The sequence below is a fragment of the Culex quinquefasciatus genome, chromosome 2 (assembly GCF_015732765.1).
Source record: "Culex quinquefasciatus strain JHB chromosome 2, VPISU_Cqui_1.0_pri_paternal, whole genome shotgun sequence".
NCBI lineage: Eukaryota > Metazoa > Arthropoda > Insecta > Diptera > Culicidae > Culex > Culex quinquefasciatus.
The window spans coordinates 67,933,387-67,951,533 of NC_051862.1; the positions used below are offsets into that span (position 1 = coordinate 67,933,387).

Consider the following 18,147-nt stretch of genomic DNA (forward strand, 5'->3'; position numbering starts at 1 on the left):
CTACCAGTTCCCATCTTTTCAATTTCCCAAAAATTTCCACAAATTCCTACATAAGTTTGGACAAATTCACACAAATGGCCTCAAATTCCCAAAAAAACTTTTCTCACAAGTATTTGTGGAAACTGCGATTTCCCTCATTCATTTTCAAATGTCTAGAAGTTAAAAAAATCTCTCTTTTTCACACACAAAATAAAGTTTTATTGAGATAGTTGATATGACCGATTTTTGTATTTTTTGCCTCAGTGAGTGAACTCAGGTAAGTTTTAATCCTGCTCTAAAAATGAACTTTTCACAGAAAGCTTGTCGACTCAGAATCAAAATTTTGTTTTATGAAAATTGGTGGGACACAGTCTGACCTGTTGCATATTTTTTAGTCTATATTTGCGAAAAACTTTATTTGTTTGTGATATTTTTGGGTTTTTTTCTTCTTAACATTAACGACATGCTTAATCCTTCAAAACTGCATGATTTTTTTCAAACGGTTTTGCCTTAGTTGTGGCTTATAATTTTATTATTGTTTATATTATTATCATTAAAAAAAAACTTTTTCAAATTGAGACAACATGCTTAATCAACAAAAAATATAACTTTCGATCCTTTGTCTATTTGACTATTCGATAATTCGTCAATTACCAATTTATTTTCAAATTTTATTAAAAAAAAGTGTCGTGAGCTAGGTTTATCATCGATTAGCAACATTTTTTTAAGTCGATACAATGGTTTAGACTTTTGTTGCAGTAATAATTAAATGCCCATCGATATTTCTCAACTCTTTCCTTCTCTGAGCTTCGATTTCCATTCCTCCCCATCCATCTCACAAATTGTGCTAATCACGTGCGCTCCATTAGCTGGCAAGTTCCATCAGTTCTGTCGCAATCCGCGACTTCTTTTAAAAGCAATTCTATTTTTTCCATTCAATCAACTGCGGCGGCCGCTCAGTGATGTCCATCTTGTAATTCGCATGCGCAAGGGTTGGGAAATTTTCCCCTGCGCAGTTCCATTTATTAGTCGCGGCCGTCACATCCACGAACGGATTGATGCGCGAAAGTGATCGATCTTCGTGAGAGCAACCTCGTCGCGTTGGGATGGAAATGATTTGGGCAAACAGTGCCAGTGCCAGTTGTGGTGCCTCTCTTAAGTGGGCCCATTAACGGGCCCACTCTTGGACAAGTTTTGCGAAATTCGTCCGACGACGTCTGTTGAGAGTCTAGAAGTGATGACGACTCTCGGCGGGTCTTCTCGCTCGCGGAAACCATTTGTTCCCAGCGCTGGTGTGACATAAGAAAAATCAATAATTTGAGGCTTTTATTTGAGTTTTATTCATATTTATTTGTTCTGGTCTTCGCGGGGATGGTTCTAAACTTGGGAAGACGATCGCCAGCGCGTCCTCGCGGGCTTAAGCTATCTTTAAATATTTGCTAGTCTTTGGCAGAAAGGAACAGGTTTTAGTGTTGTTTTTTTTTTCTGTAGGGAGGACCAACCAGCAGGTTTCTGTTGAATATGCTGATTTTTTTCTGTTTGAAATGGAAGAAACGACCACACCGCATCGACTAGGGGATTGCTGCTGCGCGGTGTGTTCTACAGATTTTGGTGACGGAGGAAACATTATTCATCTTTGAATGAGCCGCTGCGGCAAAGTGGGTTTTTTTCGGGGCTCTTAACTTGGGACGAAACATGTGTTTAGCGGACTTTCTCTGGGAAGTTTTGGCACGTGTGGGAAGGAGTCCTATTTCGCACCTGCTTTTGGGTTAGTGGGAGGTAGAAGATGATTGACCCCTTAATTGAAAATATATTCAAAACTGTAGACTAATGTTGATTTTTATTTCTTTTTTCTCTTTTTCAGGTGAGCGTCCGGTTGCATATCTGGTTGCGGGGTCATCAAGAGGTCGAACCTGGTGGTAAAAGTTGGAACTAGAAAGTTCGATCAACAACATGTTTACACTTTAGGAGTGCATTCCCTGGTGCTCGTTGGAAGCTGATCGAGGGCTATCTGGGACCGAGATATGCAGTTCCAGCACATGACCGGACTTAATACAAACTACACTTTCCCATAATTTCGCTGCCGGCCAGAGGTATTGGACTGGAAGCACACACACACACTCCTTAGATGTAAACAATCGGAATACCTGGGATAAATTGGAGAAGTCTCAGTACATGAAAATTGCACGGAATTTATTCGAAATGGGCCCACTAAATCATACGACTCTGCACACCACAACCAAGCCATCAATATTCTTTTACGGCTCTTAACGAGCTGCATCACCATTAAAGTTTGCCCTCATCGATTTTTATTGCTTGTCAACACGAATATACGCGCTCAAAGTCACATGAGGTATCGTATCAAAACCGCCACTTCTGAACAACAAAAAATCAATTTCCACCAAATTATTTCCCACGTCCCGCGTCTCAACAACCGATCCGACGATTATGGTCACCGGTCACGATCGTACTGTCAGTGCTCTGAACTCCTCCAAAAAATCGTCCACCAACAACCTAGGAGGAGGACCACCTCACTTCGAACCTCTTATCGCTTAATGGCAATCAACTTGTTTGCCCGATGAAATATGACCATCAAGCTGCGCGCGCCCTCTCTTCCATTACCATATTTTGGCCGTTTTTCGGGGCGGCCTGGCCAGGGTGGCCTGGACGCGGTTCAGGCTGGCCGTACGCAATTATGCATAATTTTCCAGCCGGTTAATCGATAAGTATCAGTAAAATGTGATCTTTATTGTCGATGACGAGCGGGAGGTCGATCGATGCTTCCAATATTCGATATCACAGCGCAAGTTTGAGATCTGGATTAGTTGAGTTAGACGGTCACACGCCACAGTCTTCACGGTGAGACTCTCCCTCTCTATAGATAGATTCTACAGAGGTGAAGCTTTATGGCTTCCGGTTGATTCGAGTTTGAACATTCGGATTATGACGCGGTTGGACTGTTGGAGTAGACTTTAACTATCTCGTTACAAGTCAAATCACCAGATCAATAACCACCCTAGAAACCGCGTTGACAGACACCTTTCGCCCTCAATCAGAGATTCCATCCATTCACCTGCCGATCGATCGCGATTGATCGAGAGATACCTTCACGTTCAAGTGCACACTTTCGCTTCCCCAAGGTACGCGCGCGGTGATTTATGGGCGCAGTACACCCTGCTGACGCTACCTTACTAAGTATGCCGATCGCTGACCACCCGCTGATCAACCGTAACGATGCATCGAATTCACCCCGAACGCCGGTATGATTAGTCACGATCACTACCACTCTTAAAGTCGGGGTCCTCTCGCTAGTGTGAGTTCCGTTAGACGCGTCTCCGCGCCCTGACTCTCCCCCATAGCTTATCCTGTAGTACATACCATGATCAAGTCTAGGTGGGTGTGTTTTGGCACATAGTTCAAGAAACGATGCTAGATCGGCGTGCGTTCACTCTGGCGGCCGACGCCGGCTTCCTGGGAAAAGCTAGGGTTGTCCTTTTCTAAGAAGGTTCAGTAAGATTGCTTGAATCTTCTTGTTTCGAAGGTCAATGAACCTCACCGTTGATTCCGTTGATCCAAAATATCAAGTTCAACGTAGTGGCACCACCCTAGCTCAAGATCGCGAGACTTTCCCTTTCCAGCATGGTTAACAGTACCCCTAATTTTGAAGGCGCCTTAGTACACTGCACCTAGTCGACGTAGTCGACGTAGCCGGCTCAGCCGGACTATGACCGCGGCTAGTAGACTGTGCCGGTGGTTCTTATGCGGGGTCGTAGGTCTTGCTGAAAAACTGAATCGAAATCGTGTTACAGTTAGTCTTGGCTGACAGCAGCAGTAGTACATATGGACACACCTTTTCTTGACGAATCGTGCCCGAGTTACCTCTACCAAGAACCGTACTGTCAATGCCAATCATGACCGCTGGTGTTCGTGGTGGTACTCAGTGTTGGTGAGTTCGGTCGCGAGGAAGAACCTTGGTGAAATATGCCGTTACAGTCGAAGTGGATTTCAAGTGGCGCTTGTCAGAGCTGTTTGTATGTTGCGTTCATGATCTAAGCTTGGAAAGTAGAATCTTTGGACATCTGAACTTGACATAAGGACATTGCAATCAATGTGGATCTACTCCCGTAACAAGCTTGAGGTCGGTAGATTTTTAACCCGGATTATACCAGGGCTACACCCGAATCGCTGTAGAAAGTATGGTAGACTACTATTGCTGATTTGTTCTGTTATTCCGGGTCATTTAAGGACACCCTGGAGCTAAGAATTGGGGATCTTTTGCCGTAACAATGTTCGAGATCCTAAACCAAATTTGCATAGCTTCCGTCTGTTTTTTGGGACGTTCAAAGTCAATTTTAAGGAAGCAATCTGAAAGTTCAACGGAAACTTTCATTGAGTCCGGAATACAATGAATTTGGAGTCCGGATATCCGACGTCTCACGTCTAATAACAAGCAAAGTCCGCAGACCACGATCAAGTCAGCAAATTTGAAAGTTCAAACATTTCCCAGCTGTCAACAGCCCATTTCAGCTCATCAATGCTGAACGAAACAATCAAATACTACCGAAAAAAATTAACGTTCCCACAACCTCACCAAACGGTCTGCCACCACAATTCAATGTTAATCTAAATCAACCGCGTCGGAATCTGCTCCGAGCAATGTCAGTGGCGGCAGCCCCCCTTCGTCGAAGAAGACATCTCATCGCGCGCAAAGTTCAAACCTCGCGCGTATAAAGCCATCAAGCGCGGGAGAAAACCCTGAAGAAACGCCTCCGAAAAACCCGCAAATCCACACAGAGCATTGTATTCAAATCGCAGATGAAGAAGAACAGGCGGCGACGACGACGACGAAAAGGTCGTCGCACATCTTCCGAGTCCGGGCTGGACTCGGGCGGTCAAAGGCTTAGCGAATGTCACCGACCAGCCGCCGGAGGAAGCGATGCATAACGGTGAACGATCTAATCTTGATCGAAGCCAACGCAGTCGATGAAGACATTGCTTGTGTTGACGAACTTGGTCAAGTCCGGGGAGTTTGGGTCGGTTTGCCGAATGGTCGTTTCATCGAAAGTTTGATGAATTAAAGATTGATCTTGAAAAATGGGTAGCTCTTGTAGGGATGATTCAATTAATCATTGGGAGAGATGGCTCGTTCTGTGAAATGGCCTATTAGATGAAATGACCTATTCGGTGGAACGACAATTGCTGAGCTAGCCATTTTACTATGTACTAACCCGGTCGCCGAGTATAGGTCATCTTACCGAAATGGCCATTTCACATAACAGTCATTTCTTCGAATGACCATTTCATCGAGTTTACTTGAAAAAACTCCCCATACTTCAAAGTTTCGATTCGAAGAATCGATCATTCTCCGAAACAACCTTTTTTCGACGAAACGACCTTCGGTAAGGCTTACACTAACTCCAACCAGACAGTGGATCTTATCAATCACGGATGCACGCGTGGTTTCGGACACGATGAGGCCGTTTTGTCTCGTCAACGGATGCTGCTGCTAGTTCAAGTATTGCGTGAGTCTCGCCGGAGACCTCGACGATCGATGACGAAACGACCAGCGGCGGGGGTGGTGGAGGGCGGTAACAAGGGGTTCGAGAGTGAAATGACTCTCACTTTCATCGATGGTCCGGTCCGCGAGGAATTCCATAGCGGAAGATCTCCGGTTGTTGTTTTACACAAGTCAACTAGAGCTTGCGAGTTATTGGGGGTGAAGAAGACGGCGACGAGGGCAACAGTGGCGGCCGGTAGATGAAGCGTGAACGCAGGAGGAGGAGGAAAAACCAAATGCATAATAATTATTACACACAATATCTGATGGACTGTGGCGGGAAGGGGCGGATGATGAGTGAAGATTATGAGATTTATGTATCAAGCTAATGCCGGCTGGAGACCTTGTTATGCGGGGAGTTGCTGATGAGAGCGCCGGGTTATGAAGTCGTCTGGGGCGTGGAAGCGCAGACAGATATGATTCAGTTTGGATGAAGGTCTAGTTTGGAATTTGTGCCGTGAATGATGGAGTTGTTCTTTGTGGTTCGGGGTTGACGTAGGTCAGTTGGGACGGGATGTCTTGATTCGATTAAATCAGCAAAAACACATCATCATTGAGGCATTCCTTGAAAGATTCGTTCTAGAGTCTTGGCTAAATTGTAACCCAAGGAAGACCGTTCAATGTCTTCACCAGCAGCATGGATTCATATAGGTTCAATGATTTACGTTAGGTGGATGTTTGATAGTTTTGGGTCATTTAAGGCCCCCCAGAGTTAAGACGCTCTTATCTTCTAGCTCTACATGGAACTTGCGAGGTTCTTTTTTATAATACGAAAAATCAGTATTTTCTTGGTTTTCTTAGTGAACGGCTATTTTTGATATAGGAGTATATTTGGATATGTTCAGAAAGTATCGGAGGATAGATATTTACGAGTAAACTATGAGATCAACGATAGCCGACTTCTTATTTGAAACGGTGGTAGAATCTGGAACCTTTAACTCTTTATAGATCCTAGATGAGCTGGATCACAATGCATTAAAAAATATCCTCCGATACTTTCTGAACATATCCAAATATACTCCTATTTCAAAAATAGCCCGATTTTACGGGTTAAATCCCATTTAAACTCAAAGCGACAGATCCTGGCACAACCAATCAAGCCCATACTTGGGATTCGGGCTCAGTATAAAAATGCCCACAAAATTCGCCCATTTTGCTACATCCTAATAAGTACATCAACACTAAAACGAAACTATTGGCACTACGCCCCCCGGGGCATGGCCTTCCTCTAACGTGGGATTTCTGCTCCAGCGCCTCTGACGAGACAGGAGAAACCGGGACCGACGTTTTACTTCACCATCCGATAGAAGCTCAGTGGATAAGGCGGGAATCGAACCCGCGTCTCATAGCATCATCGGGATCGGCAGCCGAAGCCGCTACCCCTGCGCCACGAGACCCACCCCGTACATACACTAGGGGGATCCAAATCCGGTACAGGGAGAGGTTCTAGTGGTCAGAATAAACTCAAATTTGGAATTTAGCCTAGTGATGGATCAATCTTTGATTTCATAGGGTAGCACCAGGGGTACTTGAATTTGGGTGTATCCCATTTGGCATAAAGCCATTTGGCATAATGCCGTTTGGCATAACGCCGTTTGGCATAATGCCGTGTGGCATAATGGACGTTTGGCATAATGATGTTAAAATTTCAAAATAAAGTTAATATTGGAATTGCTTTAAGAAGACCATATTACCTAAGGTTGTGATAACTACCGGCGAAAGCTGATTTTTTATTTCTTTAAGATTTTTTTTTCTTGATTTGAAAACTGCTGGCTATGGGTGCCCAGAACTTGAAACTTTTGTTCAAAACGTTGCTCCACTTGCTGAATGTTGTTCCCAGGACTATTTTAAGCCATTGAGCCAAATATGTTGTACCCATCGATATTCCAGGTTAATGGTTGTATGGAAAAATAGGGGAAAAAATATGCTAGATTTGAAAACAAGTTTTTCTACGATTTTATCAAAATTCTCAAAAGTTAGATTCTCATTTGAATTCTCGAGTAAATATCCAAAACAACCTATGTGCTATGGGTTACCTATTTAGTAATGACCTTTTGAAAATTTAATCTGGAATTGTAAGGCTCTTCAACTTTGTCATACAAGTAGAATTTTCTTTTTTATTTTGTATTTTCCTTTCTTTAAAGAAGGAAGGGCTTTGGATCCAACCAAAAAAAGCTGCGGGTCATCAGAAACTGATGAATATTCACCAATTTCTGATGCAAAATTAATCATTTTTTTTTGACACAAAATCTGTCACCATTTCTTGATGAATATTACCATCATTTTTTTTCTGTGTGCTGAAAAAAGTTGAATTTCTTTCTAAAGTTGAATTTTCTTTATTAAAAAGGGGCAAATGCGTTTCAGCTGTGGTCACAACTCAAGCGAGCTTTCCCATCTTTTAAAAAGTATTCACCAGTCAAAGAGTTTTCCGTTCTTTAAAGAAAGGTAAATTCAACTTGTGTCAGCAGTAAAGAGAATTTTCTATTATTTAAAGAAGGGAAAAAAACCTAGAAAAAAAACCTAGAATTGTGACCACAGCTGAAGCGCATTATTCCCTTTTTAATGATGAAATAAAAACCTTGAGTCAGCAGTTGAGAGTTCAGAAAAAATGACCCGCTACTTTTTTGGGTTAGATCCAAAGCTGAAGACGGTGAATTAATATGTATATGAGTGAAGACGATTAAGTGAGTGAGTGAGTGAAGACGGTGAATTAATAAAGTTTATGACAAATTGGAATGCTTTACATTTCAAATAAAAATCTCACTTTTGTGTATATTTGAATGAAAGTAGCGCCACTTGCTGATAAAATCGTAGAAAAACTAGTTTCTAAATCTATTTTTGTTTAAATTTCCCCAATTAATATTTATTCACCCTGTAATATGAATGAGTATATGTTGGTAGGATGTAACAAAATGAAAGAATTTTGCGTACATTTCAGGGCATGATCCCCTGGATGCACTAAGCCCGATTCCCAAATATGAGCTCGATTGGTTGAGACAGGACCTGGCGCTTTGACTTTGCAATTTAAATGTGATTTAAACCCGTATAAACAGTGCGTTTTGGTTTTGAGTTTTGAGTCCCTTAATAATTTTTGAATTTTTTATCAACCTCACGAGCTCATAGTTCGTGTTCCAGGGAACAACTTTGCCGAAAAGTGCGAAAAGATTTGTCAAATATTCAGAATGTTACAGAATTTATAACACCACCGCTGAAAACTTCAACTTTTTCTTTAAGCAAAATTCTCAGTGGGCAAGCATGCTGCCAGAAGAGCTTGAAGAAAAAGATGAAGTTTTCAGCGGTGGTGTTATACATTCTGTAACATTAAAAAAAGTGCATCGTTTTCTAAATTTCAAGCTTTAAAATATAGTAAAAACTGCTGTCTTCATTCAAACTGCAGTCCCGATTGATCCCAGTCTATAAAATTGAAATAATTTTGAAAATTTAATATCATTATGCCAAATGACCATTATGCCAAATGACCATTATGCCAAATGGCCATTATGCCAAATGACCTTTATGCCAAACGTCCATTATGCCAAATGGCATTATGCCAAACGGCGTTATGCCAAACGGCATTATGCCAAATGGCTTTATGCCAAATGGGGTACACCCCTTGAATTTGGACCACCCTAATTTTATTATATTTCATACTTCTCTAATCAAGTGTTCTAATTTATAAAATGTTATTTTGTAATTGTAATTTGTAATTATAATTTGCAGTTGTAATTAAAATTATGTTATTTTGTAATTGTCGACCATTTAGACATATTACCATTCTTCTATCAGCTTTTGCCATTCATAAACCACGTGGACACTTTTAGTTGGTGTTTATTGTAAAGGACAATGGAGCATCGGATTCGAGTGGTAGGAATACATTGTAGAAAAAAGCACAAGTTCACCAATCAAATTAAAACCTATTCATGTTTTCCATGTTGTTTTGTAATTGTTGGCTATTTTTGCATATTTGTAAACTTTTTATTTAGAGACAACGCACAAGCACATATTTCCATACCCGGGGTTATACATCATTAAACCCAATTTATTTGAACGATTCTCACAGCAATTTGATCATAAAGTGAAATCTACTTTAAAGTTTGCCAAATTTCGCTATGGCTCATATATACCACTTCACTGCACATTTCGATCGGTCACGGTCAAACGGTTTAGGTTACTGAAACTGTACTTGTTTCCACTGAGTTGGGCTAGATTTAGAAACCAATATCAAGTCCTGAATGCATTAGAGAAGTTTCAAGAACCGCGTCTACTACCTTATTACCATTACTCACCACCGAGTGTAATGAAAAGTAGTACACTTTTCAGTAAAAAAAGCTTTTACCCTGCCGCACGCCATACCCAATAACCCCAAAAATGGAACCGATGCCGGCAATAAGCCGCCGATGACCAAAATGGCCCCAAGCTTGCCGCGGTTCCAGTCGCAAATATCGTTTGTGTTGCTGGTGCAACACATCTCCGAGCAAGACTCCGACATTACCGATGACCGGGGCCTGCCTGCATACATACATATGTGAATGATTATTATTAATGGATTATTGCTTCATTCTGTTGTACATGCGATTATAGCCAGAGCTGCCCGAGTAAGCCCCAAGGTGGCGGCCGCATTGACCATACCGAACCGGAATGGAACTCGGTGGCCAGCGATGAGGCCACGGCTTGATTGAATTTTTGGCCAACGGTTTAAGCCAGCTTTTGCGGTAAGAGGTTGTAAAAGAAGGAAGCAAAGTGTCAGCATTGAAACAAAGAACGTCAAAATTACTTTGTTTTATAAGAGTTCCACAATTGTTCAATTTAGATAATTCAATCTATTTTTCGTAATCCAAAGTATAATTTGTTTGTTTTATAAAAGTTAACAAGTTTCAAAGATATTAGAAACTTGTATGAAGTACCTCCTTGACGCAGGCTCCTCAACACTTAGTGCAAGCTTCTTTACCAAAACGCTGCAACTTCCCCTAATCTTGCACCTCTTGGGGTCGTTGGCTTACTCTACCTCAGGTAAAGAAGCCTACTCGTGACACCTTAATTTATTAGGCGTGAATGGGCACGATTCGATGTGGTACCTCAGAGAGGGGCTGGCCCGATTGTCATGTTGCAACATTTTATTGACCCGGGTGCGCGGAATGCCTCCAGAGGTAGTAATCAATTTCGAGGGATTACGCGGCCCGGACGGGGGTTTTCATTCGGACCTCGGACGATCTCGGAGCAGAACATCTGGTGCTAAGATGGCAATTTTCACCGCGATAAATTCGTTAAGCTGCGGTGAAACAAATTTGCTACTCGGGTAATTTGGGATTGTAAATTTGTCGTATATCCCGGTTAAGTGGAGAAGTTTTTATACCTGTTGGAAAGAGATAATTATATCTCACGCGTTAAATTGCAGTTTATTAAAGGTCATATCGACGAGATTGTGTTATCTTGTCGCATTCCGAGAAAAATGCGTTGTAATGTTTAACCTTGTCATTCGCCGCCCTCATGTTTGACCTCGACACAACAAAACTGAAGCACGCAATGTTAACAATAACAAACGCTCTTGTATGTTGTTCTAGGCATTGTCCCGAAATATAGTTGAATTATGATGCCAAAGTTCCGATTTATAATCAAAAATGTAAACATCACAACTATCCCGAGCAGGTGGAAATAACATGAAAATGTATGATTTTACCGCATTTCTGGTGTAATGTCACTTTTTCAGTCTAAATCGAGGTAAATTACATCATAAAAGAGGTAATAATCAATCTTTCAAAATTACACCTTTCAAATTTACACATGTTTTTAATGTGAGGATTAAAGTCGAGTTTAGGAGATCTGAGTAGGTCAAAGAGTGAGATATTGAAGCATCCTAAACACAGTTTAGCTCAAATTGAGACAAGATAGCACACAGGAGTCCTCAGTTTACCTTAAAGCTACAAAGCGAAAAATCCGATGGTAAAATCGCATGCAAAAGCATGCACATCACCTCCGTCAAAATAAACACTTAATATTACACACTGCATGTAAAATTTTAGCTGTGTACACAGCAAAAAAAGTAGTAATCCAGCTGCGTGTATAAGGCTTGGGTGTAAAATAAATTTTGCAATATTTTATGAAATTCTGTGTAATATTACACCCTGAAATATGTAGCCCATCAGTATGGGAAACCTACTCGACCGAAATATCAAGCGCATATATGTATTTATCCTCTCCATTTTTCATCGGTCTGTTGGCCGAGCGGGCAAAGGCGCCAGTCCTTACTGATGGTTCTGGGTTTGAATACGGTCGGCTGCAACTTTTTTTTTGTCTTTACAAAAATTGTAAATGAAGTGTGTAATATTAAGTGTCTTTTTTGACGAAGGTGATGTGAATGCTTTTGCATGCGATTTTACCATCGGATTTTTTGCTGTGTATCCAACTAGCGATATCTCGGAAAATATTGGTTCGATTTGCTATGTTAAACAATATTTTGATTGTGTAATTGTCTGCTCTTTAATTGTCAGCTATCTACAACTTTGTAGAACATTGTTTTACTTTAAAACATAACCTTGCAAAGTTAGAGTAAACACGAAATTTTACAATGATTTTTTTTAAATGAAAAAATGACCCTTCTGGGTTAATGTAGATTCTAAAAGTACATTAAATTTCTCTTAAAAACACATGTTCCATTTTTTTTACGGTTGAGTAACCAAAAATGGCCGAGTTTTTAAAACTTTTTTAGTGTTTTTTCGATGAATAATACCTTTTTTTCGCAATTTTGAGAACACTGCCAAATTGGGCGTCCAATTTTACATAAAAGTCCCTTGACACCAAATATTTACCTTATCACCATTTCAGGCTGCAAAAGATTGAAAAACATGTCTCTTTTCGCATGATCAACAATGGCAGGGGTCGTACCGCCTCTCCGTCACGAGATATCAAAAAACAAAAAACGGCCCTCGGATTCGTGATCAGGGACAAAAGTTATCTCTTAGGACAACATTTTTCACGCAAATCGAAGAGGGGTCGGGGCAACTTTTCCCGATTTCGTGTGAGTTGGTATAGAATTACCCATTTGTACTTCACCAGAGCTGAGAGACTTAAACTTCAAAATATGACAGCTACTTCATTGCTTAAGCACGATTTATTTTTATATTTGTGGAGTTTTAGCATACAGTAAAATTATAAAAATATTTATTTCTAGAATGTCGTTGGTTGAAAGCACTTCTTTAATGGGTCCACCTATGAAGTAACATAAATTAATAATTTAACTATTCTTTCTACTTTTTTTCCAGACCCCGCGCCAAGATGACGCGACTTGGCCTGTACTTCGCGGCATCATGGACACTGCTATGCACCTACAGCGCCGCCCTGCCAGATGTAAGTTTAAAAAAAAGAGTCAGTGAGCATTCCTGCGTACACTAAGCGACTGAGAGTACACACTTCGATCAGTTAATTAAAATAGTTGATCCATCAAGCGGGGGAGGAGAAGGGGGTGTTTAAACTTGCTGGGGTGGTGATCACTGATGAACAAATGCAAATACCATTCGCTGACGACTTCCACCAGCACGGTGCTGCGTCTGAAGCAATTCAAGAACGAAAGTGTGTATACTTAATCGCTTCAACGGGCGGCTCGATACCACTTAACCGCAATATAATATAGTAATTATAATCACCGTGAGAAATCCACGCTTTAAATATGCGAAACTGCAAAAAATAGAAGAAAAAAAAACGCTCTCATTCACTAACCTGGCGGCTGAAGCTATGTGAGAGCTAAATTAGACCGAATGCATATCATTATAGAAATCTCGCACCAAATGTGGAACAAACAGCTACGACTAGTAGCTGCGGCTAGAGTTAGTAGTGAAACAACAACAAATAAATCGAAGCAAATTGCGCGCGAACGAGAACAAAACCACCAACCGAACCGGCTCGGGCTGGCAACACTGGGCCTGTGAAATCCGCCCGCCACATTTATGGCAGCCCTTTTTTGACTGTATTATCAGATTGCATAATCGCGCCCGCGCTGATCCGAGCGAGCTAAGCAGCAGCGCTTAAGTTGGTGCACATACCTACTTAGAGTTTTGGGGGGGTGGCGGTGGTGCAACGTTGGCTGGTACGGGGTGGTTTTGTGTGGCAAGCATCGGTTGCAACAATGTGAGTTGGGCCAAGTCGTAGCCTAGTGTTTGTTTCATTCATTGGAAACCCAATTGGTATAGTGCAAATGGTGGAGTTCTGAATGTCTGTCTGTGTGTGTAGTTGTTTGTGTGCATGATGGGCAAGGTGGGTTGCATTGTTTGCATTGCATGCAATATGCACGACGACCACGACAACGACGACGAAGGATTTCTTCGAATTGCACCGATACTGTTTTGACTTTGACTATATAGTGGAACCGTAAATAGATGAGAGTTTATTCAAGAAAGGAATTTTCATTGAGATTGGATGATCATTCTACTTGAATAATGGTCAAGAGTCAATAACTTGAGAAAAAATGTCTAAACCCAACAAAAAAGGATAAAGTTATACAAAAATACCAGAAAGTTACTGTTGTTCCAAGGTTCAGTGCATTAGAAGATACCATCATAGTAATTTTTTCCACATCAATTTGTTTTATATGTTTCATAGTTTGCAAAATCATGTTATGTTGGTTTAACAAAATTTAACATATTTCCTAATTGCGGTTTGGTTGAGCGTTTAGATTTGTTATTTTGAGAAACTTGAGCAGAACTGATTTTTTTATTTATATTTATTTCTTAATACAAATTGTATGTTTAAAAATAGATTTTGTTAAAAAACAAGTGAAGAGTTTCAATTTGTTTGCGTTCTATGAATAATTTCAGAAAATTTCAATTCAATTCAATTTGGTTTTATTTGTGAATAATCCAAGTTACAACGAGTTCATTTAGGTATGTAACAGAGTTTTGGTGTTCCTTTCAGCTGTATATTACATCGTAATTCAATCGAACTATGGAATAGACAAGAGTAAGAAAAAGTTTTCAAAAAACTTACAGAAATTTTTCAGAAAATCTTCATTCAAAAATTCTGTTTCTTTAAATAAAAAAGTGTTGCGAGTAACAAAAGATTTTTATTTGAAATTGTTTTAGTTAAGTCGTTAAGTTGTATGTAGATACTGCATGGAAATAGACAAAATCCCGAAGTTATGCATTGTTTTCATGATCTTGAGAACCACGAAGGAATGTATTAACGTGTATAGTTCAAATGCTCCATAGTAGGGCGTCCCAAAAAAAAATAAAAGTTGTCAAATCTTTGGTGCTCACCCCTAAAATGATAGATTAGGATGTCAGGAACAATGTTTTCATACAACGAAAAAATCCCAAAAATGGTTTATAACTCGCGCGCGGAGCTTGAATGAAAAAAGTGCATTTTTCGAGTATTTTTCCGAATACGCGTAACAATCATACTTAAGTCATTCAAATTTGGTCGCCTTGGGCTTCAAGTTATAGTTTAATGTCCCATGAACAACTTCCTGTACAGACATGGTCTATAAAAGCTTGTGTTTGGGTATAACAGGGTGATTTTGTTAGAAAAAATTATATTTTTTTGTCTAAAAAATTTCAAAAATCGCTCCTCAAAACGAGCCAAGAAATTTTGCAGCTAAAACTAATGCATTCAGCATATAGGAAATTTTACGGAGATCATTTTTCTTTTTTTAACATTCAATTTATGTCCACGCAAAGCCAATATATTTGCATTTTAGTGATCAAAAAGTGACGAATTTTCAAAATTCTTAGTATATAAGCGTTCTTAGCATAAAACATTGGCTACTATGATTACAAACGGGAAGACATATACTTTGGATATTTTAATTTTGCTCACTCAAAAACGATATTTTTTATAACATTTCATGAAAAAACATGAGATTTTCTCACAATGTGACGGCTGCAAAATTTCTGGGTTCGTTTTGGGGAGCGGTTTTTGAAATTTTTTAGCTAAAATAATATAAATTTTTCTAACTAAATCACCCTGTTATGCCCAAACACAAGCATTTATGGACCATATCTGTACAGGAATTTGATCATGGGACATTAAACTATAACTTGAAGCCCATGGCGACCAAATTTGAATGACTTAAGTATGATTGTTACACGCATTTCGGAAAAATACTCGAAAAATGCACTTTTTTCATTCAAGCTCCGCGCGCGAGTTGTAAACCATTTTTGGGAATTTTTTGCTGTATGAAAACATTGTTCCTGACATCCTAATCTATCATTGTAGGGGTGAGCACCAAAGATTTGACAACTTTTCATTTTTTTTGGGACGCCCTACTCCATAGTCATGAATAAGTTTTTTCGTGGTTCTGAAATGCATGAACAACAATTCACGATTTCGAGATGTTTTTTCTCTGTGTAGTTTTTTTTTACGATTTTTTTCAGCAGGATGCGCTGTATCCTTTCATTATATCAAAATTGAGAGTCTCAAAGGACCCAAATCCCCCTCACTTGGAAGGTTTCGATCTTTAAAAAATTGATAAAAAAAAGTATTTTAAAATATGAAAAAAAAAACTGTTCAGATGTAATGTAATGATTAGTTTCCAAAATATCAAAGTAACGACGAAAACTTGTTTTTGCGAGAAATAAAAGGTTAGTGGTTTTGTTCATTGGAATTTCAGAAACATTCAAAATATAATTTTAAACAGGCGCAAACCTGCTAAATATGATTATCAATGCAGAAAATGTATTTCAGACTGTTTTCGGTTTATAAGACTTCTATTTCCATTGAAATTTTTAAGATTTTTGAAAAAAATATGTTTTTGTCCCCCTTATTTTTAAACTTTGAAAAATGTTTGCAACAGCTTAAGTTTATATCCACAAATTTAAAAAGACTGAACAATCGAAAAAAAACTGAAAAATGATGAATATAATTCTGATTGGTGCAAGAAACTACCGTTAAAATAAAAACTAAATAAGATGAATGCATAAAATAATAAATAAAATGAAGAAAAATTTGAACCATATAAGTGAAATTTTACATAGAACAAAAGTTGCCCAAAATGACCTCTTAACGGAGAAAAAACAACTTAGGTAGTAAAGAATTAAGTGGTACCGTGCGTGATTTTTTTTAAGTACTGAAAAATATTTAAATTCTTTTGGACACTCTGACTGAGTTGCTTTGAATATTAAAACATATTTTTACGACGACCTTGAAAAAAGTGATTTATCGAAATTTTTAAGAATTTTCAAGCTTTGTGAAGAACATAAATAACAGATCATCACTGACCATTTTCAAGTGCCCAATGCACAAGTTTAGAGGAAAATAATGTTTAAATTTCAAATGATGTTTTTTTTCAAAATCATACTTTTCATCTGATTGAATTTATAATTTTTTGAAAGTACTAAATAAGTTATCAAAAAAATAATAGGAGATTAAATCCGATAGAAGGTATAAAACTCTCAGAACTAATTTGTAGGAAAATATAGGGAAAAAAAACAACCGATCAAGAGTTTCGTTTAATACGTTTACGGTTCAAATTCAGAACAAAATTAAGCTTCAATAATTTACAGATAATCGAGGGGCAACTGCGTAAGCTGCCTCGGTAAAAACAAAAACACATGCTAGACACGTGGAAAAAACGCGCTCGTAAACACCAGCTTCAATAGTGCAGCAGTACAATGAGTTTACCTGAGAGACCCAGTCAGTACGCTTGCATGCAAAACTTTATTGAATGGACCCACAAATTACCGACAACTGCAAGCTAAACATGCTGTTTGTACAGAGCGAGAGCAATCGAGGAAAAAAATACCCTCGCGCATATTACATGCCTCCCCTTAACCGGCCTAATAGTGGGCTATGTAAAATCAATCACTTTTGCAAAATTGATATTTAGAGCGAGGATTATTGCCGTACTTAGTGGGCACATGCTTCCTGTCCACACACCGCCGGTGTGATGGTCGGAAATTTGTAATTGGAGTACCGGTCTTGGTTTTTTTTGTTGTACTTGAACTAGTTTTAAATGCTTGATTTCCCACGGAAGAATTGTGAAACTTGAATAGAACATTAAAGAATTTCGTCAGTTTGTATAAGTTTCTTTCAGATCATAGCTAATTTAAATACATTATTCAATATAAATCAGGAAGCGTGCCACAACCGGTGTTCATCCCGGTCAATTTATCATCTGCAATCGGCTAAGTGCCTTGTTAACCGGCGTAAGCCATAGCTCCGTCCATCATTTTCCCATGTTTACATAATTCCCCTCCGAGATACAATTAGTTTCCATTAGAAGGTAGTGAAACCATCAACGGAAGATAAGCGCCTGAAGCTCTCACTAGTAAATGCCCCGTCAGTCAATGTTCATCGGTTGGTTTTGCATCCAACCTGGGAAGATTAATTTGTTATTATTTTATTTGAATTATTCAATGTCATTGAAAAAATCATAAAATAAATTAAAAAAATCATTTTTGTTTTAATTTTAGGAAGAGTTTTGTATTTTACGAACGTGAGCTGAAAAGTTCATCTTCTCAGCACCCCTTTTCATTAGTATCGATATGATTAAAGTCATCAACTACCCAACTCGCTGCGGCGTGACTAACGCCCACTTTAATTTGCATTGATAAAACCTAGTGAGAGAGATCAAAACCTTACAATTAGCAGCTACTAAACGCACCTACCAACTCCATACCGACTCG

General features: G+C 39.2%; 1 protein-coding gene across 3 annotated transcripts in view; it reads left to right on the plus strand.

The window, feature by feature from the left end:
- The window catches only part of LOC6032419 (A disintegrin and metalloproteinase with thrombospondin motifs 16), a 301,763-nt gene that overhangs the window by 25,087 nt on the left and 258,529 nt on the right, over nucleotides 1–18,147 (plus strand). For all 3 annotated transcript variants that reach the window (XM_038251357.1, XM_038251356.1, XM_038251358.1), the window contains exon 2: nucleotides 12,796–12,880. In XM_038251357.1, coding sequence (XP_038107285.1) covers nucleotides 12,809–12,880 — 72 coding nt within the window. In that variant the 5' untranslated portion in view covers nucleotides 12,796–12,808. The remainder of the gene's footprint in view (nucleotides 1–12,795; nucleotides 12,881–18,147) is intronic.